At 39.9% G+C, this 25,071-nt stretch overlaps 1 protein-coding gene across 1 annotated transcript in view; it reads left to right on the forward strand.

The window, feature by feature from the left end:
• The first annotated feature begins 23,413 nt into the window (after positions 1–23,413).
• Positions 23,414–25,071, forward strand: part of Adgra3 (adhesion G protein-coupled receptor A3) — a 107,554-nt gene continuing 105,896 nt past the window's right edge. Inside the window, exon 1 of the mRNA XM_026403308.2 lies at positions 23,414–23,655. Coding sequence (XP_026259093.2) covers positions 23,414–23,655 — 242 coding nt within the window. The remainder of the gene's footprint in view (positions 23,656–25,071) is intronic.

The raw sequence follows: 25,071 nt of genomic DNA on the forward strand, positions 1-25,071 counted from the left end.
TCAGAAACTCAATGGTAAATATACATAAGCAGCCATAGGAATATGAATTACCATTAACAACCTACCATTGATTAGGAGCCGGAGCAAAAACATAATTCTATGCTACTATAAACTAGTAATTTTTCACATAAAGAAAAAAATCTGTTTCATGATCACAGACTGTACCCCTAACCTTGGCTAATCATCTTGCAAATGCATGCGATTAGTCACGATGGGTAATGTGAACAGGAGTGCCAGTGACTCAGGCAGCGCCATCCATCACCCACACAGGGGAAATAACTCAAATTTTGTGTCCTACTAATGGCGGGTCAGTAGCATCAATTTTGTATTTGAAGGGCAATCTAAACCAAATTCCCTAAAATGCACCAAAATTTTGACAACTATTCTCTACTAAAACTAGCATTTTCCAGCAAAATGACAGATTTAGCATTAGAAGAATTTGTAGCAGTTGGGAAAGCAACAGAATTAAAAGCATAAAAATGAATCATGCAAAAAAATCAGGTGGCTTGGTTTTGGTAGCACTTCTGAATATATGACTATTTAAGGGGACAGCACTTTATCAAAATGTCAGAAAAATCTTACTCATTTTTTTAGGGAACCTAATAATTTGTTTCAAATTGCTCTTCAATACAAATACCATATATTGAAAACAAGTTGAAAGGTACGATATATTGCCCCATGGGGAATTATCATTGCATCGATCCTATATTTATTGCTTTAAGACTGGAAGTTGAATATAAAAATGTAACAAGAACAAGGTTCAAAAAGCTAAGTGAATAAGGGTATCTAAAGACATTAAAGATGACAGAAAGGGCTTTTTCAAATGCTTAGAACAAGCAAAAGTGATGGATAGGCTCACCGTTTAAGGAATATAATGCTAACAGGTGACAGAACACTAAAATATTTCTATTTGGTCTCCTTCAAGTTGGAAAGGTGCAATTTAAAAAGGGGAATTCTAGCCCAAGATAGTTGAGAAGATAATAAAAAGGGCACATAGCCACTTTAACTGAATTTAAGTCTCTAAGACCAAGCAAATTACATTCTCAGAAGCTGAAGGAATTTGTAGATGGAATCTCAGCACTGTTATTTAGGATGAAGAATGGTATAGAAGTCAGAAAATTGAAGGTACCTCTATGCTGCTGTGTTTTTTAAAAAGTAGGAAATACATGATCTTTTTTTCAAGTGACAGATGCAGGCAAAATCCAAGGGTGGATTTCCTAACCAGACACATTTTAAACATCTAGAAAATACTGTAGCAATGGTTATGCATCAGTAAACAGCTTTACAAACACAAGGTCTGAATGGAACTAGTTTTCATTGTTGTGAGTTTAATTTATTTTGTTTTTTGATTCATTTTCAGAAGAAGCAGGTTTGGGCTTTGGAGGCAGGGAATTAAACAGATTGGAATTGTGGCTCTACCATTTCCTTCCTGAATGACCTTAGAGATGTCCCACTTTCTCTCTTCTTCTCTTACTCTTTTTCTCGATGCCCCCCCACCCCCGCACTACCTCAAAGAACAGCAGAGCTGTGAACTAATCAAATAATCAAAGTGGACGAATCAAAGGCAAATACCTTGTCACACCATTCCTAGCACATAGCTGACTTAGTTTATGAGTTAGTAGAATCCTCCATCTCTCCCACCATCTTCCCTTGGAGAAAGACCAGCTGAGTGACACCCCTGACTTCTCTTGCTACTCCTCGCATTTACTGTATTTGTGAACGTCCTATCCAGCTCAAACCCTCTTTCCTTTTGGAACCAACTTATTGGAAGGACACAAGCATATTAGTTAACTATTCTGCAGGCAAGAAACTTACCAAGATAGGTTTGCCTCATCCAAAGAGCAGACACACAATTGTCCAATACTGTAGAATATTCTCCTACATTAGGTAAGTAAAATTACCTGGTGTAGGAGGATATCTGAAAGTCCCGTTGGCTATAAAGCAAACCACATTCTCCCATTCAGTTTTATCAATATTCAAATTTCCACCCAAGTCTGACTTCTGTTTCTGTTTCATTGGGGGTCAAATTTAGAGCTGGAAATGGAAATGGAAAAACTTAGTTGGTACCAACCAACTAAAAAAACAAGATGACAATAACAATGTTGTTGGTGATAAAAACTAGGATAGACTATCAGAATAATTCTTAGATGTTTTACACTTGAGTTTCAGTTCCTTAAATGACAAGATCTCCTTTTGCATTTTGATGAAGAAAATGGTGAAAGGTATATAACTAGATAAACAATAAACCACATAATAGCCAAAGAGAATTGGTTAATAATGATCATAAATTATTTAGCATCAGGCACTTAGCTAAGCCACTCACATGCACTATCTTACATATATTTTTTCATCAGTCATATATGAGGCAGATATCATAATTCCTCACTTTAGAAATAAGCAAACTAGAGCTCAAAGTGGCTATGTGAATTTTCCCAAGTCACAGAGTTAACATATAGAAAAGTCAGGATACAAAGCCAGGTCTGTCTAATTCCAGAGCTCATACTCTTATCCAAGAATTGGAAGGCTACAGCCCTATAAACCCAATGTGGCCTCTTGTCAGTTTTTGTAAATAAAGTTTTATTGGTATCCAGCCACAACCATTTGTTCATGAATTAGGTAATGTTATTTTTGTGTTATAACAGAAGAGTAGAGGTATTGGTGAGAGAAAATCTATAGCTTATAAAGCTGAAAATATTAACTATCTGTACTTAGTAGAAAAAAATTATATATCTCTCCTTTACTATAAATCAATATACAATATTCTTCCAGTTGGACATCTCAAGGGCTTCCATCTCATACTCTGAAAATAAATTGAAACCGATCTTTCGATTTACACTAAGTGACAAAATAAAAGCTGAAATCTTTGAGGTATACTCACTCCTTTTTCAAAAATTGAAATTTAACAAAATAATCTAATAGCTTCATAATGTTTTTATTTATTTATTTATTTTCTCCCAAGAGCTTCAACATTGATTTCAAATCACTAAAAGTTCTACTGACTGTTGCAGACTTGACTTTTTGGATGAACCAAGGCAATTGCTAACTGGTGTAACTGTTATACCAGCTTCCAAATTGAATGTGCAGAGTTTTTTCTATAATTATATCATTAAAAGTTTTCAAATATATACAAAATCATTGTGAATAATATACTAATTTCCTGTGAATTCATCACCCTGTTTCACTTATCTACTTTGAAGCTAATGTAGATTTCATTTATTAGCCCTATTTCCCTCGACCTCCACCAGACCATGTGAAACTGTTAATAGACAACATACCATTTTAGTAAAAACTCGAGGAGCTCCTAACCCAGAGGTGGAGAAGATGTACCAAGATCATACAAGCACATAGGACCTATAGAATCTTTATTCTGAGCCAACCTGGAATCCTGCTCAAACTTGGATGTCTTTACTAATTCTCTGCTTGTAGGCATGACATTGTGTACTATATTTTCTGTCAAAAAAATGGTCACTCTACAAGAACATGTCCAAAATCTGTTAGGAAAAGACTCTGGGAACAGTCATAGCACTTTATATTATGTGATATCAGATGATCTCCATCATTTACCCAGCAGTGAGTTCCCAAAGGGTCAGGAGTATGGGAATCTCCATGTAATAAGCGAACAGGAAGGCAAGAAAGAAGACAATACCAGTCATGATGGGCCAGCAAAATGAATATCCCACCTACCAGGTAATCTTGTTTTGTTTTGTGTTTACATGCTAGGAATCAAAACTAGCCTTGAGCATGCTAGGAGAGTGCTCTATCACTGAATTACATCCCAGCTCATATTCCTGAAAAAAATCTTATACCAAAGTTACATACCTCTCAAGATAACAATGATAAGACCATATGGCAGTTGCTGTTGGAAGATGTGTTTTAAATGTTGGGGGAGAAGTGATCATTTATCTTTTAAAGAGGCCAATAAAAACTAACCATTTGTAAACTTTCTTGAAAGCTAAAATCGTAACTCTTTTTAAGCCAAACAATTTTTAAAAGCCCTCAGAGACAAGTGGCTCCTCAAATATCACTAAGCACAACCTATTGATAAGGCAAAGCTCAATTAATTGTTCACCATATCAAGGGGGAACCCCACTTCCACACGGCTTTGGTAATGTCTCAGCAGGGGAACAAGATCTGAATTCCTGGAGGTTAGAAGTTTAGCTCAAGGTGGTTCTTTCAGTGCAAGGAGGAGTGACTAGAATTCTGTGAGGATTAAGATGTAACCGCCCACACTGGTGAGAACAGAAGGTAAGACAGCCTAACCAATGGGGGACAGGCAGTCTTGTCACACTGCCAGTGAAGAATGGGTGGGTATACTGGGAAGTCACACCAACAGAGACAACAGAATAGTAAGTCATAGAAAGGTGAGCAAGCAGCTGTGGGGGCACGAAAGCATGGGCATTTGAATTCCTCCATCTCTAAGCAGTGAGTGAGCATTGCCAGTGTCAGTTCTTGACCTTCATCTTCAAATAAAAAAAAATGTCTTCACATAAGCAACAGAGAGGTAGATAAGCAGTCAATATAGTCAAAACATATCCACATAAGTATACAGAGATGACTTTATGTAGTGTATGTTTTTAATAAAATGTAATGTACGCAGTGCATAATTAGCCTGCCAGGTTCATGGTTAATTTGCTAGTAGGCTCTGAATGTGAGTATTTGGTGATCTTCATTTTGGAGACCTGCTAATCTTCAAAGTTTAGATCATTAAAGCAGACACACCTTTGTCTGTAGTAAAGGAAAAGGTCTTTCTTCTGTTCTCACACGCTTGCTCCTAGTTACATAAAACCCAGAAATGTTTTGTTTGTTTCCAATTTTTGTTTTATTTTAGTATTAGAGATTGAATCCAGGTCTTTCATGTGTTAAGCATGCATTCTACGGCAGAGCTCCTGCAACCAAATGTTCAGGAAATGTTCTCTTTCTTCTTCTGTTAAGCAGCACTTTTGCAATTCAACCCCAGGTAGTATAATGGAGGAAAGTACGGGCTGCTATGATAAAATAGGACTTAAGAATACATTTTTAGCTGAGCCCAGTGGCATATACCTATAATCCCAGTTGCTCAGAAGGCTGGGGCAGGAGAATCACAAATTTAAGGCCAGCCTGGAAAACTTGGTGAGAGCTTGTTTCAAAATTTAAAATAAACAAACAAACTGAAGGGCTGGGGATGTAGTTCAGTGGTAGCACTCCCCTGGGTTCAAATTTCTAGTAACACACACACACACACACACACACACACACACACACACACATCATTTTTATACTTATTTATGTTGTAGTGGCACCCCTTCTCCCTGTCTTCCACAGAAAATCTTAATTAAGCTTCTCTAGAGACCCTCACCCTAATTGTTGTGTGTTCTCAGCAAAATTTCTGCAAAAGAATTTTCAGGTAGGGGATATGCCTGCAGAGGCAGAGTGTGATAAGAAAGACTAACCCAAGAGGCATTTGCATTTCAAAGTCAGGTCCTTGAAAGCCAGCTGGTCAAATAAGGGGGTGGGGGGCGGATTCTGTCTTTCCCAGGCACTGATCTTCACAGAGAGCATCTTTGAGAGTTATTTTTGTAAAACCTGTTGCGAGTTGGGAGCCATGAAGAATGGGTAAGAACTACTGTTATGCAGACTTATGCAGATTGTGAACTTCCTGAACTCCGTGTGGTGTTCAGGGGGATTGACTGTAGTGAAACCTTTTTCCCTCTGACCTGGCTGCAGCCAATAAACCTGCTTCCTGCTCCTTCCTTGGTGTAGCTTGGTCTGGCTTGGTCTGTCCTACAACAATGTTATCACACATTCAAGACTGGAGGCTTCCTTGTCCCCACGTCTCTACTAGAGGTTGAGCCAGGGGAATTATGGGGTAGCTGAGGAACAGTTTTCTTGGAAAATGTCTATTTTACACCATATTTGCAGCCAGGGAGTTTTCTTTAGTTTCAGAAATCTGGCTACTGATCTGGGACTTGATTTTGAGAAATTTTTTTGGAAAGTTGAGTACCTGTTATGGACTGAACTGTCTCCCTAAAATTCACATGTTGAAGCCCTAATCCCCATTCTTGGAGATAAGTCCTTTAAGGAGATAACCAAGGCTAAATAAGGTCCTACGGGTAGAGCTCTCACTCAATGGGTGGAATGTTCTTGTAAGAAGAGACACCAGTGCTCTCTTCCTCTGTTCTTCTTTCCTTCCCTGCCTTCCTGTGTCTCCCTCCCTTCTTCCCCTCCTTCCTTCCTCTCTATTCCACAGGAGCACACAGTGAGAAGAAAGAAGCCATTTGGAAGCCAAGAACCAAAACCTCATCAGAAACCGGATTGGTCAGCATGTGATCTTGGACTTCCCAGTCTCCAGAACTGTGCATAAGTAAGTTTCTGTGTTGAAGTTACCCCAGTCTACAGAATTCTGTTATGGCAGCCTGAGCTGAGTAGTATAGTATTCTATCATCAAAGTCTATGGTCCTTAGTCAGCTTTTTTGCTGCTCTGATTAAAAGACCCGATCGGAACAATTATAAGGGAGGAAAAGTTTATTTGAGGCCTCACAGTTTCAGAGGTCTCCACCCATACACTGCAGGCTCCATTCCTCAGGGCTCAAGGTGAAGCTGAACATCATGGCGGAAGAGTGTGACAGAGGGAAACTGCTCACATGATGATGAGAAAGCCCAGAGAGACTCCACTCACTCGATACAACATACATATACCCCAAAGCCATGCCCCCAATGCCCACCTGCTCTAGCCACATCCTAATTGTCTTTAGTTACCACTCAGTTAATCCCTATCAGGGAATTAATTCTCTGATTGGGTTAAGACTCTCACAACCCAATCATTTCTCCTCTGAACCTTCTTGCATTGTCTCACACGTGAGCTTTTGGGGGATACTTTGCATCCAAACCATAACGATCCTCTAAATGTTTGTGTCTTTCAGCTGATGATGGTACAACAACCCATTTTAATCCATATCTCGAAAGAGAAAAAGAGTGAGAATATGAAATAAAGATTTGACCTCAAGTGAACAGAATGAGTTGGTTTTGTATAAAGAAAGAATAATATGGAGAAATGAGGGTGCTTTTCTAAAAGAAAGTCATCAGACCATCTTGAGCGTAAATCTGTCAGGAGGAATTTGCATGACCTCATTGCTTAAATTTATATCAGGTAGCCTAAAACAAATATGAAGAATGAAACAACTGTAAGAGTTGTACTACATTCTAGCCTACTAGATGTTATTGGCCCAAGGCCATTTCAGACTAAGGGCTTCTGAGCATTCAAAATGCAATTCAAAAATTCATATTGATTTTGCAGGCTGATACCAAAAGAAGAACGTCTTGGGTTAGACTTCCTCTCAAAACGTCTCTAAGTGCTTATAATTACATTTCAAACATCTGCTGCAACAATCACAGCTCTGTGCTAGTTTTTTCAACACATAGATTGACAGACACCATCTTTACTGACAACAATTCTGATTCAACTTCAGCTGGAGCGGTGAGAATTTATAGTCGGGAACCTTATCTAAACTGTCACCATTATGTCTTATCAACCTCAAGCAAATGGCCATCCTTGGATGGTGCAGACTACTAAGATTGCCTTAAATAAGAATGTTGGAGGAACTGGACTCCAATATTTGCCAGGTTCCTCCCTCCCCCCAAGTTTAACATTTTCACTTTCAACAACTGGAATTGAACTTTCTGAATTAGTTATTGGTGGTGTGGGGAGGGGATCAGTTGATGACAACCCCAATGAAGATCTGCCATAATGCTCTTTGTCAGAGCAGGGATCACCTACCATCTGTTTTTTTAGGAGACCCTCAAGTTTTTATGGTTTTTAAATTTTCAAATGGATTGGGGAGACATTTAAAAAAGAATAATGTGAAAAGCATATGCAATTACAAGTTCATGTGAAAATTATACAAAACGCCAGTTTCAGGATTCATAAATGGAGTATAATTGGAACCGAGTTGTGTTGACTCAATTTGTTTTTATTCTACCACTGCTTTCACCATAGTATTGCATCTGGGGCCACAGAGCAGGCAAGGGTGACATATATACCTTTGTGTCATTTTTTACACAAAAAGTTTACTGACTCCCACTCTAGCATGACAAAGAAACTCCCTCTGAAAGTCAGCACCCATACTTTTACCTATTTTTGCCCACAGGGTCAACTTTTGCCTGAGACTTTGTAGAGAACTAGACGAAATATTTATCTTAAAGACAAAATGGGCAAAGGCTGGCCTTATTCAATGATTGAGCCATAAGATACTCTTCCCTCATGACCTGATGACAATAGAATTCTAACGATTACCTTGTCAGATGCCATCTGCCAAGGAATTTTTAGCTTTTGTCTCAAGAATTGAGCAGAGACACAGAGAAAATTGTCATTCTCCCTTTAAATCCTGCAACAACTAAAGGAAACTCAGCAAGAAGTTCATATTTATAAGTGGAGCTCAGAGGCAATCTCACAAAAAGCTGTGCCACCAATGGCCACAGGGTGTGTTGGCTCAGGGGTGGGACCAAGGGTGGGGAGGACAGAGTGTTCCAGGGTGTGGGGTGTTTCAGGTGCTTTTGGCGTTAGAGTTTTTTGTCCCTTTGGTATTTCAACTGTTGTTCTGCTCCTTTGGAATTCAGGAAAACAATATAAAAGCAGTTAATGTAAGACTGATATTATTCTTGATAAACAAAGATTACTTAAATCCTGGTCATTACTAAGTGATCTCATTAATTCAATAAAACAAAACAAACTCAGATGATCATAAGGATTTGTCACCTCTCTTTTATTACACTGTCCCTTTAGAAATGCTAGACTTGAATCTGGTTCTGCCTTCTGGTGTCAACTGTCTCTGCTACCAAATCCTTCACCTTCTACTTTTGCTTCTTCTTTCTCCTTTCCTGACATTTAAAAGTTGAATATTGACACCAGCCTTTTCCTTTCTCTAGTTTTCCTACTCAGGAAATCTCATGCACCCCTATGGCTTCAAATACAATTTATACACTTCGACGAAAAAGAAATGTTAAACCCTAGGCCTTGCTGAAAACTCAACTCTTCATAATACTCTGTAATCAACAGAGCTGCTGATTGCTTAAAAGGGATTTCACACTCAACGCCTTCCATAACTGCCCGTGAAAACTGGTCTTCCTCTGGGGGCTCCTGTCTTGATGGATCTGTCTTCCTCCACTCAGGCCAACCAGAAAACTGGGAGTCATTTTGATGTCTCCCTCAAATCTTCCATCCAAACAACCACACAAATGAGTCTCTTGGTTTCTTAAATATGACATGATTTTTTTTATCTCCATTCCCACCGCCCTAGTGTAAGCTATTTGAGTTTCTGATCTTGTGTAGTCCCCATCCCTCTTCCATCTCAATGTGAGAGCCAAAGGAAGCACATATACAGGCAACTTGTATTGTGTCTTCTCTGATTTAAAATCTTCAGTGTCTTTCAAGTGTTATTAAGGTGAAAAACAACAGTTTTTCTTTTTCTTTTTAGATTTTATTTTGTTTATTTATTTACTTGGTGCTGTGGATTCACCCAGGGCCTTGGGCACGCTAGGTAAGCACTCTGCCGTTGAACCGAATCCCCAGTCCCCAAAACAACATTCTTAATTCACGAAGCCACAGGCTTCTGCTAGATTCTATCTCTGCCCATATCACTAATCTCACTGGATGATGTTCTCACTTTCTCAAATATGCCATTTTCTTTCCAGCTTTTATAAGGAACCTTTTATAAGCTGTTCCCTCTCCCAGGGTTCAGCTAAAATATCACTCATTCCCAATAGAACTAACTCCCTGAAGACCACTAAGTCTGTCACTTCAGGAGGTCCAAAGGCTTCTCCAAAAGCTAAGGAGATATTTCCTCAGACCTTGCAGGTTCTTGGCCATGTCATGAAAAGGAATTTGAGGACACATTGGGCATCAGTAGCAGAGCAAGAGGTTTATAATAAAGGCACAGTACATGCTTGAGAATGGGAGCGAGGAGGTTTATAGGACAGTAGCCAGGGGGCTGAGCTAGAGTGGGGTCGGGGCAGAGTTACACAATTTCCTGCCTTTTCCCTTGTGCTCACTCATTGTCCTTGCACAATTCAAATCAATCTCCTTCCCGCATCACGTCTGGTTAGCATCTAACCAGGGGTGTGTGTCTTACTACTAGGATGGGTCTAAGGTCATTTCGTGGCCTCCAAAGCCTTTAACACACATATTTCCTAAAGGAGCAGTTCCTCCAGGTAAACTTTCTGGTATTTGTGGTTTTGTTGCCTTTTCAAGGCAAAGATCAGAGACTGGGCTGCTCACCAGGTGTTTGTTCTGTATTCCGAGTTCATGGGCATTTCTGAGATGAAGTGTTCTCTTTGTATTCCTAGATACCCATCTCAAATCCATCAGAGACCTGAAGCTATTGAGTCTGGAAAGGGTTTTAATCTTAAGAGCCTCCATCCCTTCACTCCTGAGAATCTCCTCTGCCCCCTGCGAATTTCATCACATCTGCCTCCTCCAGCCCCCAAGACCTGATTCGCATTTGAAGGGATATTTTAAAAAAAGAAATTTGGGTCAACCTGCTTTTGAAAAAAATGACTTCTCCAGAACACAAAGGATACCACCTTCCTTTACATTCTTTACCCTTGCATAATTAAGAGACTTCTTTTAAGGACCAACACTTGTAAGAAATAGAACATGCTCTGTGATCATTTTTTATCTATTGATGCCAGAAAACTGAAAAATGTATTTACAATTTTGTGCTCTTTGTTTCTTTTTATACTCAATGTGTCTTTTTATTAAAAAGCAAATACATGCATAGAGCTTTTAAAAGAATCATATAATTTAACAAAGGTAAACCCAATCAAGCGTAAGCCTTCTTATCCCTGATCCTTTCTGCAGAAGCAAGCAACAGGCTGCTCCTCTGCAGTAGTTGTTGACTTTGCTCTTGTGCAAGGTTGTTGGTCCTCCCTTACTTTTCTACATCACCTCTCATTTGCGCGGGGAATGCTAAATTCTAAAGAGAAGACCCACATATGTGGTTAAGATGTTATGTCTGGTGACTTTTGTCACCCCTTCTTAGTATTTAGTTTCATGCAACAATGACAACACAAAGCATGTAAATGAAATCGAGATTTAAAAGAACAGATCTGTTTAAAAAAAAAAAAAACAGGAGCTAGCCCCAGGAGGTCAATTTCCACTGTATTGTTTGGAGAAGAAAATAAAAAAAGGAGACTCCCACTGGGTGAAGACACTTGCTCATCACATAGCCTTCCTGCTCTGCTCATCCTCTCCTCCCTATTAGAGCCTCACAAGATGGAGCTTTGCAATTCTCAGCTCCTCCATTTTCTTGAGATGCCCACCCCCCACCCAATAAACCTGATTGCTTCCTGCCAACATTCTGGTCACAAATATTGGCCTGTGAATAGTAAGCAGCCTGGATTTCTTACTGTAATTTCTTAATGTAACTTCTTCATTACAGTTTTTATATATCCTTGCAGAAATACTCAATGCATGCACAGTACACACACACACACACACACACACACACACACACACACGCTTATTTATAGAAATGAAGCTCTCTCGTGCTGGGCATGGTAGAACACACCTATAATCCCAGCGTCTCAGGAGGCTGAGGCAGGATGATCACAAATTCAAGGCCAGCCTCAGCAACTTAATGAGGCCCTCAGCAACTTAAACTGAACCCTGTCGCAAAACAAAATAAAATTTAAAAGGGTTGGGGGGATGTTGGTCAGTGGCAAAGCACCTCTGGTTCAATTATTCCCAGTACCAAAAAAAATATAAAAGGAAAAGAAAAAAGAAAGAAAAAGAAATAGGGACCCACTGGATCTCTCTTTTTTATGTAATTATGTAGGAAATGATCAAAGATCGCATAGGAAGATCCTCTTGAGGCCAGAGAAAGGGTTAAAATAGGCAGAAAGGAAATGTGGGCCCCTTCAAGGTCAAGTCTCTGTGTAGCAGGGCTGAGAAACTACAGACACAAAGAGCCAGGCCTCATCAAGGTCAGGCTGATTCCTGTTTAAGCAGAAAAACTGATAGTGAGACATCTGTTGCCTAGTGCCCAGACCTCCTCCTTAAAAAGGCACAGTAACCTGATGGGTGTGCGAAGAACTGAGTACACGGAGTGCCTCACCCAGGATTGGGTCGGTGGCTAGCTTCCTTAACCCTGTAGATTCATATAAACCCCTAGACAACAGACACGAATTGGCAGCCCTCTCTTGGGGCCCCTTACCCTTCAGGGGCTCTGCTTTCTTTCTTTCTATTATGCTAATAAATCCTGTTACTTTGCTCTCACCCTTGAGTCTGTGCATTTCATTCTTTGAATTCATGAGACAAAGAACCCAACCAGCCCTGCTCCATGCTACACTCTTACTCTTCTTCCTAAAATCCTCACGGCCCTCTACTTTACTTGCCAATAATTTATTGAACCTGTTTCCTTTGCTCATATGTTATCTCCAGCCTATTGTCATGACAAAACAACAACCAAAAAAAAATGTGTGGCATTGTTCCACGTGTACTCTTTCTGCACACATGCCGATGTTGACCTGACGGAAAAAATTCTAGAAATAGAATTTCTATATCAAAGATATTTGCAGATATCTTTTTGAAAGACGGTATTAAGTCATCCAAAAAAAAAAAAAAGTTGCAACAGTTTGAATTGCCTCCAGCAATGTAAAGAATGTTGGCTTTCCTGCAACAGGAGGTGACTAAATATCAATGTTAGGTAGCAGTTAGACATAAAACAGTGGGTCAAGAGTTTAAGAAAATAGTTAGTATTAAGCAATTGAGCAAATCAATTAATGAACAGCTTTGGCTCAGTGGCACCTCAAGGTCTGACAAGATAGCTATTTCAGACCCCTTGTCCAGTTGTAGCCCTATGGGCTATTTCTGTTAAGGCAGGAGGAAGATAGATAAATTCAGGGGGAGCAAAGGTACATTTGCTCAAAAGGACCTAATTGCTAAGACATCTTAAGCAAGACCCTATACAAATAGCATGACTTACTAAAGCAGGATGATTAAGATTGGAGCCCACCCACCAGAAATTCTATAAAACCAGTTCCAATTATGACCTGTCAGCCAGGCAAGATGACCAGCAGTGACCCTTTGGTTGTTAGCTAATGCAGTTGGTTACTCTAGAGCCAAGAGGTGATGATACTTGGGAGGTACCTTCTAACAATCTCTCTCCTAACAATCTCCTACCCAGATGAAAGAGGAGAGTTGTAGAAGATTCATTCCCTTGGGGATGGTTTTACCCTCTTTTTCTTTCTCTTCTAATAAACATTATTATCTCAGGTATGATCTTATCTCTGTTATCAGTAAGTCTGTTTTTTTCCAATCCAATTTGATGGGTGAAAATTGCTATCCCAGTTTTTGTTTGTCACTTGGTGTGTTTGCTTGCATTTCTTTAATTATTACTGAGGCTTGGCATCTTTTCATATTGTACAGCTTTCTATTACCCTCTGTCTGTGACCTAGATATTCCTATTTTTCATCTATTTTTATTTAGTTGAACATTTTCATAAAATTGATAGTTTTTATATAATTAGGAAATCATCCCTTTGTCATATATAGTGTAAATTTTAAAATTTAACTTGATGATTTTTTTTTTTTTTTGGTACCTGGGATTGAACTCAGAGGCACTCAACCACTGAGCCACATCCCCAGCCTCATTTTGTATTTTATTTAGAGACACTGTCTCTCTGAGTTGCTTAGCACCTGGCTTTTGCTAAGACTGGCTTTGAACTTGGGATCCTCCTCTCTCAGCCTCCCTAGCTGCTAAGATTATAGGCGTGTGCCACCATAACTTGATGATTTTCTGTGTTTTTTTTTTTCCTGGTTGAATTTAAAATTATCTGAGATAAAGTTTATCAATTTATTTCTTACTATGGTACATGGGTGTACCCATGTATGTATATATAATTTTAAAAACATTTTCTATTTTTATGTTTAAATCTTTGATCTATTGTGGAAGACAGTAATTTGAAGGAAAGCAGTGAACAATAATAGCTGACTACTTTTTTTGAAGTGCTGGAGATTGGACCCATGGCCTCATTTATACTAGGCAAGTGCTCTACCACTGAGGTCTGACCCCGGCCAGTAGTTTGTAAATTTTAGTGGCCATTATCCTTGGCTGAAGGATTCAAGGAGCCTCACAGCAGAAATTTAGTGGATACGTGTTTGTCTTCCTTATCTAACAACAAGAACATTGAAGACAGTAACCAAGCCTGTCTATTCACTTAGTTCTTTCTGAGTACATAAAAGATTGCTTTGCACATAGCAGATTCTTAGTAACAATATGTATTCATTTACTCAATAAAAAGAAAGAGATTTACAGCATAGTAGTTAAGTTTTAAAATTATATTAGTAGTTTGTGTACTTTTTAAATGGCAAATAAAAGCAAATTAAAATTCACGTATAAGTGAATTTTACCATCCAGAGATAACCATGATAAACATTTTTGTCTCTATTCCTTCCTATTCTTTTGTCTATGTCACAGACTATTAGGAGAAAGAATAGCATAGCAGATGGTTTTGTTTATTTTGCTTTGTTTTGCTTGTGTGACCCAAGAGTATGGATCCTATTCTTCACTGGGAAGGCTGTGAGGGTAGACTGCTATTTTTATTCCATTATTATTATTATTATTAGTAGTAGTAGTAGTATGATTATAGGGGAGAGCTTCCAGTGGCCTCCCAATTACAGAGTGAGGAGTTCTTTCCTGAGAATAAGTTACCCAAAAGAACTGGAGGGATTTTTTCAGACCCTAGATCCAGCTATGCCTGAATCCATTTCCTATTTACATGGAACAATACATTTCTTGTCATGTTTAAACTAGTTGGAGCTATTTTTCTGTTACTTTTACTGAATTAGTGTTGACTAAAGTTGGAGGAAGTTTTGATAGTATTTCATGGTTATGATCAGAGACTTGATTCTTGATTTTTCCTCCTTCCTGTGTTCTGTTGAACAGAAGGAAGTTAGGGCATTGGATAGCCATAGGAGGAAAAAAAATTAAAAGAAAAAAAAAAGAAAAAGATATTCTTGGCTTACTAAGAAACAAATAACCCTTGAGAGTCTCAGCTGCTGGACAAGTCCTAGGCAGAATCTTCTGCTCAACTTAAGACTATACATTGCTATATTCATTGCCAGAGAGGTTGTTTTTATTGTATATTTCCATCAAAAGGGACTGCTGAGAGTTATTTAATGATGATTAAAGAAGCTAATTAAGTAGATTTATAATTTAATATACAGAGCCTTTACTGCCAAATAGACTTCAGACAGATGAGTAATCTTCTTGATTGGGACTGGCTATGAATTCAGGCTTCTGGGGCTTTACCATTTATAGTCTAGCAATGATAACATCAAACGCACAAAATGTTTTAAGGAGTTTTAATGCATATTCAACTAAACTAAGGGCTGGGGACAGGGGGCGGGAAGCTCAGTGGTAGAGACTTACCTGGTGTGTGCAAGTCCCTGGGTTCAATCCCAGAACTGCAAAAAATTAAAAAAAAACAAACCTCCTTCCACTCCAAAAAAATAAAAGCAAAATTCCAATCAACTGATATGAGAGTTGAGATCATAAAAAAAAAAGTTTGTTAAAGCTATCAGCGTTTATTTAAGTTGTAGTTATTTTGTAACATGAAAAGACAGATTAATGAATTCAGAAATATTATTCATTCTTTTGTTATTTATTCATCTATCCATTCATTCTGTAAATGCTTGTGGAATGTCAACTGTGTGCCAGGCTTTAGTCAAAATGCTAGCAAGGGCTGGGATGTAGCTCAATGGCAGAGCATTTGCCTGGCATGCAGGAGGTCCTGGAGTTTGACCCCCAGTAGCACAAACAACAACAACAACACCCACAACAACAACAACAAAAAAACCAACTTAGGCATACACTAATAAACAAGAAAAAAGCTTGTCCTCATGCAATGCACATTCAAATGCTTTTCAGTTATATTGAAGTGCGCTTAGGATGCATGTTATTAGTCTTCTAAAATGATGAGCCTTTACTTGCAAAGTGGTTAAGACCACTGAGCCATGACCTAGACAAACAAGACTGCAGGAATCAGCCAGTGTGGAGAAGATGGGCTTGCTTTCTCCTGACTTTCTGTATCACTGTCTCAACTCCTCATTTTGCCTTCCTGGTAGAAGCATTGTCTAAGAATGATTAATGCACTTATTTTGGAGGAATTTAGAGATATGGAGATGGAAAGAGCTCATATACGTAATTGTAATTTAGTACTATTAAAGATGAAAGGTATTTATACTGTTTATAATAATGCTTGCATAGAATATTTTTCTCAGGGATTTCTTCCATGTATTACTTCTTTACCTTTCTAATATTACCAGATAGTAGGTAGCAATTATTATCCTTCAATTTTGCAGGTAGGGAAACTGAGATTTAGTGAGTGACTTATCCAAATCATAATGCTTGACCATTTTTCTAAGAAAGTTGGATTATGGATTTATAAGGGAAAGAAATCAAACCTGAAAGCTTCTCCAGCGATCTAGTTCGGGCTTTTACAAGAACCAAGGATATGATCCTGGATACATTAATTCAACTTCTTTGGATTTCAGCTTCTTCACAAGGAATATAAAGCAGGGGATCAGCTCAGATTTAGCTATTCTTTATGATGTACCTATTATGTGCAAGTTATGTGCTACCTGCTTTCAATGTTACTTTAAATTAAATTTAAATTAAACCTCATAATAAATGAAGGAAATTAGGTGCCAAAATGTTATATAATTTGCCCACGGTAACCCAGCTAAAGATATAGTCAATATGTTAACCTGATCTCCTGACTTTAAGATCAATGCTTTTTTCCCTGTATATTTTATCACTTTTTCTATATTTTATCATTCTTGGAATTATACAAAAATATGCATGTGTTTTCGTGTCTAGACATATAAACTAAAATAATCCTATCATTCTCAAACTAAAAATGTATGGGTAATGAGTGAAGTAATACATTTAGATTAAAAATTTTTTAAGTTTGATCAACTTTATAAAAATTCCTTATGATGTAATAATGTTTGAGGCTTTCAAATGATATAAGAGGTTGTTAAAAAAATAAAAGTATTATCGAAACACAATTAACAAGAGATTCAATGTGTTAACATACTGGATAGGAGACTGATTCAAAGTAGTCATTACTTTGTTGAGAAAGGAATACTTTCAATATAACTTCTCATTTTGCTTGAATCAAAAATGGATTTTGGTACATTCATTGACACAAAGGAAGATGGACACCTCTGTTTAAAATAAATAAGGTTTAGTTGGAAATTTTATGATGGGTAAATCTGCTTCTGAGCCTATCATTAATAATTATTAGCCGGCTGACAGATGTTAAGCATTACACTTGGTACTCAGGACTAAAGCTGATAATACCCTAGACAGTCAATATGAGAAGAGAGGTTATAATATATTTGGGAGATTGATACTCAGGAAACACTGCTGTTCAGAAAAACTAGTTTCATCTTTGTGGTGGATCACATTTCTAAATTATCCCAAAGGCTGTTCTTTCTTCCGTCATGTAATATGTTTTCAGTATTAAGAACTTTTAATTCTACTATAGAAAATTGGGGGCAAAGGCAAGGAGCATAAATGACACTAAGTATAGAAATAAATGGCTCTTGAATCATAGCAGATACAGGAAAAGTACAGAATAGAGTGAACCAGGAAAAATGGAGGAATGAATGAAAAAAATCACACATAGAACAGAGTAAAAAGACGAGGAGGCACCCGAATCCATGATTCACTAAGTAAATGTTGAGTTATATGAAGCACTCCATATTTAGTGGGTTGAATATCAGCCTCCCATGGCTGAAATCTAACTGACCTCACATGTCCTCCATCTCAGAAGCACACATGAATTCATAGCTGCTTATTGGACCATTTGGTAAGTGGCTAGGCACCACGGGCCCAGTGTTCTCCAACAGAAAAGTAGCTCCTGGTATCTTTCCCGTGTTGGGCCTCCATCAAGTCTAGGCCTTATCACCAGAGGGGAAGAGTGATGTGGCCGTATGGGAAGGGAGAGAAACCACTAGATGGACAAATCTAGACAGCTCACATGAAGCTAGACCCAATACTCAGTTAGTGTGACCTTTTATTTGTACTCTATCCTTTGTGAGCTAGACTATTCTCTTTCCCTGCTTCTTATCATGTATTTTAAACATGTACTAAATCATGCTATTTGAGCATCTTAATTTGGGCTACACCCTGTTCCATGACATCTGTGCTATTACCCTGGCCATACATATGTTTGGAGGCTATAGTTACATTGAGGTAATCTCTCACACAACACTGCTCGTCAGTTTTTCTCTTGTGTCTCTGCCTTGTATTTACAAACTGATGGTAATTACACTGGAGTGAACGAGGAAGATACCATTTTGGAAAAGTGTTTGGTCATCGACAGAGAGCATTTATCTGTCACAGGTACACATTCTAATACTAGTCTGGCTGCAGCAAACAAAAGAATTTATGGTTCAACAGGACAAAATCATAGCACATTAAAACTACTTCCAGTTCAAACTCTTATTTCCAAAGATGAGACTTGGTGACTTGTCAAGGCCACTATTTCTCAGAACTAGGAAGCCAGAATTGGAGTCAACTCTGTCTAATGAGACTGGGGGGATATTTGAGATAGCACTGCTGATTCTATCTGGGTCCTGGGTAATGACCAAGGACACATTCTAGCACATGCTACGTAATGACTAAAAAGTAAGCTACAGCTGTCATAATTAAGAGATTAACATTAAATGATACAAAAATAAACAGAGCATGTCTGTTTATTCTCAGGGCTTATTAGAGGTATCACTAAGACATTTGAAGTGCTAAAAATTGCTGTTCTTTCCAGCTGCTAATTTGATCATGATATGATACAGTTCTATCTCATCAGAGAAGATGGAATTTCAGTCAACCATTTCAAGTTCACTTTAGCTGGGAGTTTATGCCTGGTTATCCAAAATACATAGTTCAAGAAAAATTACTAGTTAATACAGGAATTTTGTTAGTTGTTTCAAGCATAGAAATGAGTAAGATTTAAGCTATGTGAATCAACAAATGCTTTTGAGTTACTTCTAAGTGCCAAGTACTGCTTCAAGTGTTAGAAAACTATGATAACAGTGACTACAAACACAGAGTATTTACTGTTGATTAAAAGAAGCTCAGACCCTTGATTGGCAGTTCACTTACAGCTTCAGTGAACCAAGTGTTTTTGTCTTTCATTTCTCCTATTATTTTGAAATTTTCCTTCAGGTTTTTGCCTTGTGACCACAAAATACCTACTTCAGCTCCAGGTGTCATGTCCTCATAGGACCATATCCAAAGAAAGAAGAATAAAAATTGTAGGAGAGAGAGAGAGAGAGAGAGAGAGAGAGAGAGAGAGCGAGCGAGCTATTAGCTTCTTTTTAACACACACACACATAATAGATGCTTTTGTAATGTTGTATTCTAAAGTCTGTGCTGTCCAAAATAATATTCTCCAGCCTCATGCAGTCAGTGAGCACTTGAGCTGTGACTAGAATGATGATGAAGTGGAATTTTTAGTTTAATTTCAATTACTTTAAGTTTATATACCCATATGTGTTTTGTATCTACTACACTGGATGGTCTCTTTTGGGCAAAAGTAGGTTTTGTCCCACCAATAGTTGCAAAGGAGGTTAGGAAGTGATTATTTAGCCCTGAAAGACAAAAAGTTTGAGAATGGCTTTTTTTTTTTTTTTTGCATTAACTAACAGTGTATGCCGTAAAAATTAAATAAGGGTATCACAGAACTGATATTGTAATGGGGGAGGATAATGATGTAAAATGTAAACAAAAAAAGGAAGCTATGTTGGGTTTGGACAAGCCATAAAGATTATCTAGCCAGGTATGGCAACACTGCCTGTTATCCTAGCAACCCAGGAGGCTGAGGCAGGAGGATCACAAGTTTGAGGACAGCCTGTGCCAGTTAGCAAGACCTTGCTCACAATGAAAAGAAAAAAGGGCTGAGGATGTAGCTCAGTGGCAGAGCATCCCTGAGATTAATCTCTAGAACAAAGAAAAAAAAAACCATTAGTCTCAATAATTTATCTAGAGTCTAGATTAACATAATAGGGGGTGATGAAAACTGGGAGACAATGATTTAAAAAGAGAGTCCATAAGCTCACTGTCTGGTAAAAAAGGAAGACAGGTATATAAAAGAATTGTTAATAATAAAAATGGATACACATGTTCATTATATATATATATATATATATATGCATATATATACATACATATATGTATATATACATATATTTATAATCACGTTTAAACACATATGCATATGTTTATTATATATATATATATATATATATATATATATATATATATATTTACACGCATACATCTATACACACAGTTAATACAGTTTATCTATTGAGAAGAGCAAATATCTCTGAGTGTTTCTCTGGGATCACCTACAAGCTGCACATAACATGGCAAGACAGGATTCGCAGCATAGCAGCTCTGGAATGTGGTCTATCTACCATCCTTAAAGCAACAGTTGATGCAATAGTGTTTTCCGGCACTAAGTGCACATAAGTATGGTTAACAAGCAGTTTCTCAGTTTCTATAGGACTTTCTAAAGTGGCACAACCACAAACATAGTAGGGACTTTGAATAGACCTATGAAGTACTATAACTTCAATTAGTGTGATGTTCTTAAGGCCTGAGGGGGATCAGCAGTAGATAGACCTGTCTGGCAAGAAGCTGTCAGGGATGGGGTAGCTTAATGCAAGCTTAGGTTCTGTGTGACTGAAGGGTAGGAGACAGGAAGTTTCAGATAGTGTCATCCTCTGAGATCTTTAGAAGTGGAAAGGACTGCTTGTCATATCCTCATGAATCCGTGATAATACAAAATAATAACTGTGCCTTCCAAGGACTATAATATTGTTACTTTGAAGGCCCTGTTCAGCTTTAATATCCTATTTGTGATCTCTAATGATCTTTATTTTCAAAGATGTTTTGATCTTTGTGCAAGAACAACTGATACTATCCATAAAATAAAAACATTTCTTTCATATTTCTCCTTGGATTAACTTGTGAAATCTATTTTTCTCATAATTCTATACTTTATATAACTTTCTTGACTTTAGGGAAGCAAAAAGAAGACATGTATTAAATTGATGTTAGTTGTGGTAAACATATTTCAAAATTAGATAAGTACATTATTACTTCAAGTATTGGCTTTAAAGTATTCATACTTGAAGTTCACATGCCAATCTATAGCTATATGGTAATTAAAAAATTCCCTATTTCTATGTAAGTTTTTACTTTATAAAAAACAGGTGATGATGATCATCAATAATTTTGTTAGGGAATAATAATTCTTCAAATAAATTCAAGAAAAATGTGAATTTTTACCCATCTTAATACAGGTTACCATTTTGCCCTCTAGGACTATATATATGTTTAAAAGCTACTTAATAATGGTGATAATCTCCCACTATTTATTGGAGTGTACAGACCCGGTACATCACCAACAGGGCAGCCACCAGACACTTAAAACTCAAATTTACATTAATTAATATGAAATAGTATGAAAAACACACTTCTTACATTTCAAGGGCTACACAGCCACAAATGACCACCCTCTTGGACAACAAGCCCATAGAAATTTTTTTCTTTTCTTTTCTTTTTGCAATGTAGGGAATAGAATCCATGGCCTCCATGCTTGGAGCTCTACCACTGAGCTACATTCCCAGCACCAGATCTAGAACAAGTCTATCATCATGGAATGCATTATTAGACAGTGCTGGATTCTTTTGGGTTTATATAGTTAAATTACAAAAAGTGTTGGTCAAATAATCTGCTCTTCAAATTTATTTAAGAGTATGGCAAATGGGGATCATTTACTATTGAGAACGTTAAATAGATTCCTGGGAATTGATCTCTGAAATAAACTTCATAGGGGCTAAGTATTGCTGTAGATCCAGGCAAGAAAAGCCTGCTCTGGCCTTGCATTTCAGAAGGCAGCAATCTAACTCCTCTCCATGGGGTGAAAAATCTCCACGGACCATGCGCAGAGCCTTTCTACTCTGGACTATGTCCCCGGGACTCAGACCCTGGTATTTTCAGATGAAAATTGCTCGTGAAATTCCAGACCTTGGGCTGGCCTCTTTTCAGAATCCTCTTTTCAATACCGGACCAAGTAACTAGTGTGTGCACTCTTGGGCCCAAGGAGCAGCTAAAGGGTGGCCCTTGGAAGGGGTGGAGAGAGCTTGGTGGAGTGGGCTGGGGTGTTGAACAGAGCTGGGCACAGGAAGCAAAAGGAGTGGAGGTGTCCAGGCCAAGATTCAGGTCCGCCCCTCTCCAGACTGTCATTCTGGATGGAAGAACTCCCAGGTGTCGGTGAGTTCTGCATTCAAACCTGCCTTTCGGTTATTTTGCAGGTATATTTCTCAAGGTAGAATAAAATTCATTTTACTTGTTAACTTGATAGATTCCTTGTAAATTTCAAATATAGGGTAATGATCCCTGGCCTTGCAAATGTCAGGACAGGGTCTGTGTTCTTAGACTCAGTCGGCCTTTCCTGGCGGTTTGCTCACTATGGCTCGGACTGGTTAACTTTTGGCTATCTTTGGGCTCTGAGAGAAACTTTTTTTCAAAAGGCTGCTAGTCCAGCGAGACCTCCATGCAACCTTTGAAGGGTCCATAGTTGTGGCTGAAGGCTAGAAATAGCTTGAGTTCATTTTATTGGAGAGGAACCTGTATGAGGAACACAGGAGACTACCCTAGTGAGGTGGGAAGGCGATGCCTTTCCTGATACCTGGTTGGGGGTGCTTTCACCCTCGGGTGGTGGGAAGGAAACTCAGCTCTCTAGCAGCCCCTGGCTCCATCCTCAGGGCTGGGTTCCTCCGGCGCCTCAGGCGGTCCCAGGAGCGCACAGCGCGGCTTTGTCTGGAAGGCGATGGCGAAGAGAAAACTGCGGGAGGGCAGCCACCACGGCTGGAGTTTGGACTAGAACTTTGTTCCACACCCTGCACGAGTTACTGTCCTCCGCGGGCCCCGCAAACTCCCGCTTCCAGGCGCGCACCGGGTCTGGTCTGGCCCCGGGGTCCGCAGCGCGCCTCCTCCGCGAGCGACGGGCAGCGGTGGGCGAGCCCAGGGCAGGAGCGGCGTCGGCGGAGGGGCGGGGGCGGGGCGGGGAGGAGCCGCCGCGGGCCGGGGGAGGCGGCAGGGAGGGGGCGGCGCTCCTGCCGGGCCGTAGAGCGGCGCTGGGACCAGGCGGTCGTGACCCTGCGGCTCCCCCGAGGCCGAGCGCGGCCGCAGCGGACAAAGGAGCATGTCGGCGCCGCGGAGGGCCAGTCCTGCGGCCGCCACGAGGCTCCGGGCGCCGCCGGGCCCGCACCGCGCCCCTGTCCGCCCTCGCCCAGGAGCCGCCCGCTAGGCCAGTGCGCCGCCGCTCGGCCTCAGGCCCCGGCCCGCGCGGCCCGCAGCATGGAGCCGCCCGGGCGCCCGCGGGGCCGCGCGCCGCCGCCGCTGCTGCTGCCGCTCGCGCTGCTCGCAGTGCTGGGAGGTGGCGGCGGGGCCGCGGCGCTGCCCCCGGGCTGCAAGCACGACGGGCGGCCCCGAGGGACCGGCAGGGCGGCGGGCGCCGCGGAGGGCAAGGTGGTGTGCAGCAGCCTGGAGCTCGCGCAGGTCCTGCCCCCGGACACGCTGCCCAACCGCACGGTCACCCTGTGAGTAGCCTGCGGGCCCCCGGGTCCTCTTCCTCCCTCTCTCTTGTCTCCCGGCTTCTCGCTCCTTAACTTTGGAGAAGGGTCCTGCCGGCATCCACGCGCCTTTGTGTGAATGGAGCTGCATGCAGCGGGTGGTGCCGGGGGAAGGCTACTTGGCGTGGGTGCAGTTTGGGGCAAGGCGAGGCAGTCTGCCTCCGAGCCGTATCCCGGGCTCTGCTAGTTTGCAAAGTAAAGTTTTCGGGCTCCTGGGCGCTGCGCTTGTGTGGCTGCGCCTTGCCACGTGAGGATGCAAGTAAACATGCAGTCGGCACAGTTAAAGCTCATTCATTCTGGTTTTGGACTTGTAGAAAACAGCGCTGGTTTACAATCTGTCTCCATGCAGATTAAATTACATCTAGGTAGTTGAGTTTGCAGAATACAAGAACTTTGAACGCCCTTGTGTACTCCCCAGACCCAGAGACTTCCCTTGCCCTTTGCTGCCCTAATTTTCTTGCAGTTAAAGAGCACCTTTTGAGGTAGACTTGTGATTAAGGGCTGCAAACATGCACCCACTTTCCAGTCCCATTTTCATGTCTGTGAGAAATCATCTTGAAAAGCCAAGAACCACAGAATTAAAACTGCCTTGTGGAGCCCTCCAACTCCACTGTGAGTTTCGGATTGAGTTACCACCTGGAAGGAAAAATTTTGGTAACTCACTTTGTGTTAGGATTCAAGGTCCAGGTTTTTGAAGGCATAGTTCTGCCAGTTCTAGCTGAATCGTTGGCTCCAGTGACTCCAGACTGTGTTTTTTGAATGATAAATTGGTTTGGAAAAATTTTAAGTCTAAGTGTTTCTAATGGATATTTTGTCAGACTGAAATATGAGTCCCTTGGCTCCGTTTTCCTCTATGTTGTTTTGGTTGGTTTCCTAAAAAAGAAGGCTTCCACTAAAAACATGAAGGCAAAGGTCACAGCATCTTCTATGAAAAAACCCAAAATATGTTTTTTAATTTAACCCAAATTCCTCAGCAGGATATACAGGTATACCAGGGAAGGCTGTGACACGGGAAAAAACTGTGTATATATAGAGAGAGAGGCAAAAAGATAGGTAAAACAGTTTTTTTTTTTTCTGTTTGACTCCTCTACCAAAACTTCGCCATTTGGTGGTGGCAGCAGTTGTGTTTATTTGGCTAGATGCTTTGAAGTGGAAATTTTGGGTATGGGACCTTAATTACATTTTGAATCTACTGGAGAAAACCCCAGTGTTTGAGAAGTCCCTTGTTACTCTGCAAAAATTAGTCACCATGCAGTGACGTTGTAAACATTTAGGTTCTGGGTCAGTGAGTGGTGCTTAAGTTGATTCATGTTTGGGTCCGGTTTTTCTGAAATGTCAACGATACCAGCTGGATTTGATCAACTTCTTTTAAATTGTTGATTT

This window comes from Urocitellus parryii, chromosome 10 (assembly GCF_045843805.1).
Source record: "Urocitellus parryii isolate mUroPar1 chromosome 10, mUroPar1.hap1, whole genome shotgun sequence".
In the NCBI taxonomy this organism is placed as follows: Eukaryota; Metazoa; Chordata; class Mammalia; order Rodentia; family Sciuridae; genus Urocitellus; species Urocitellus parryii.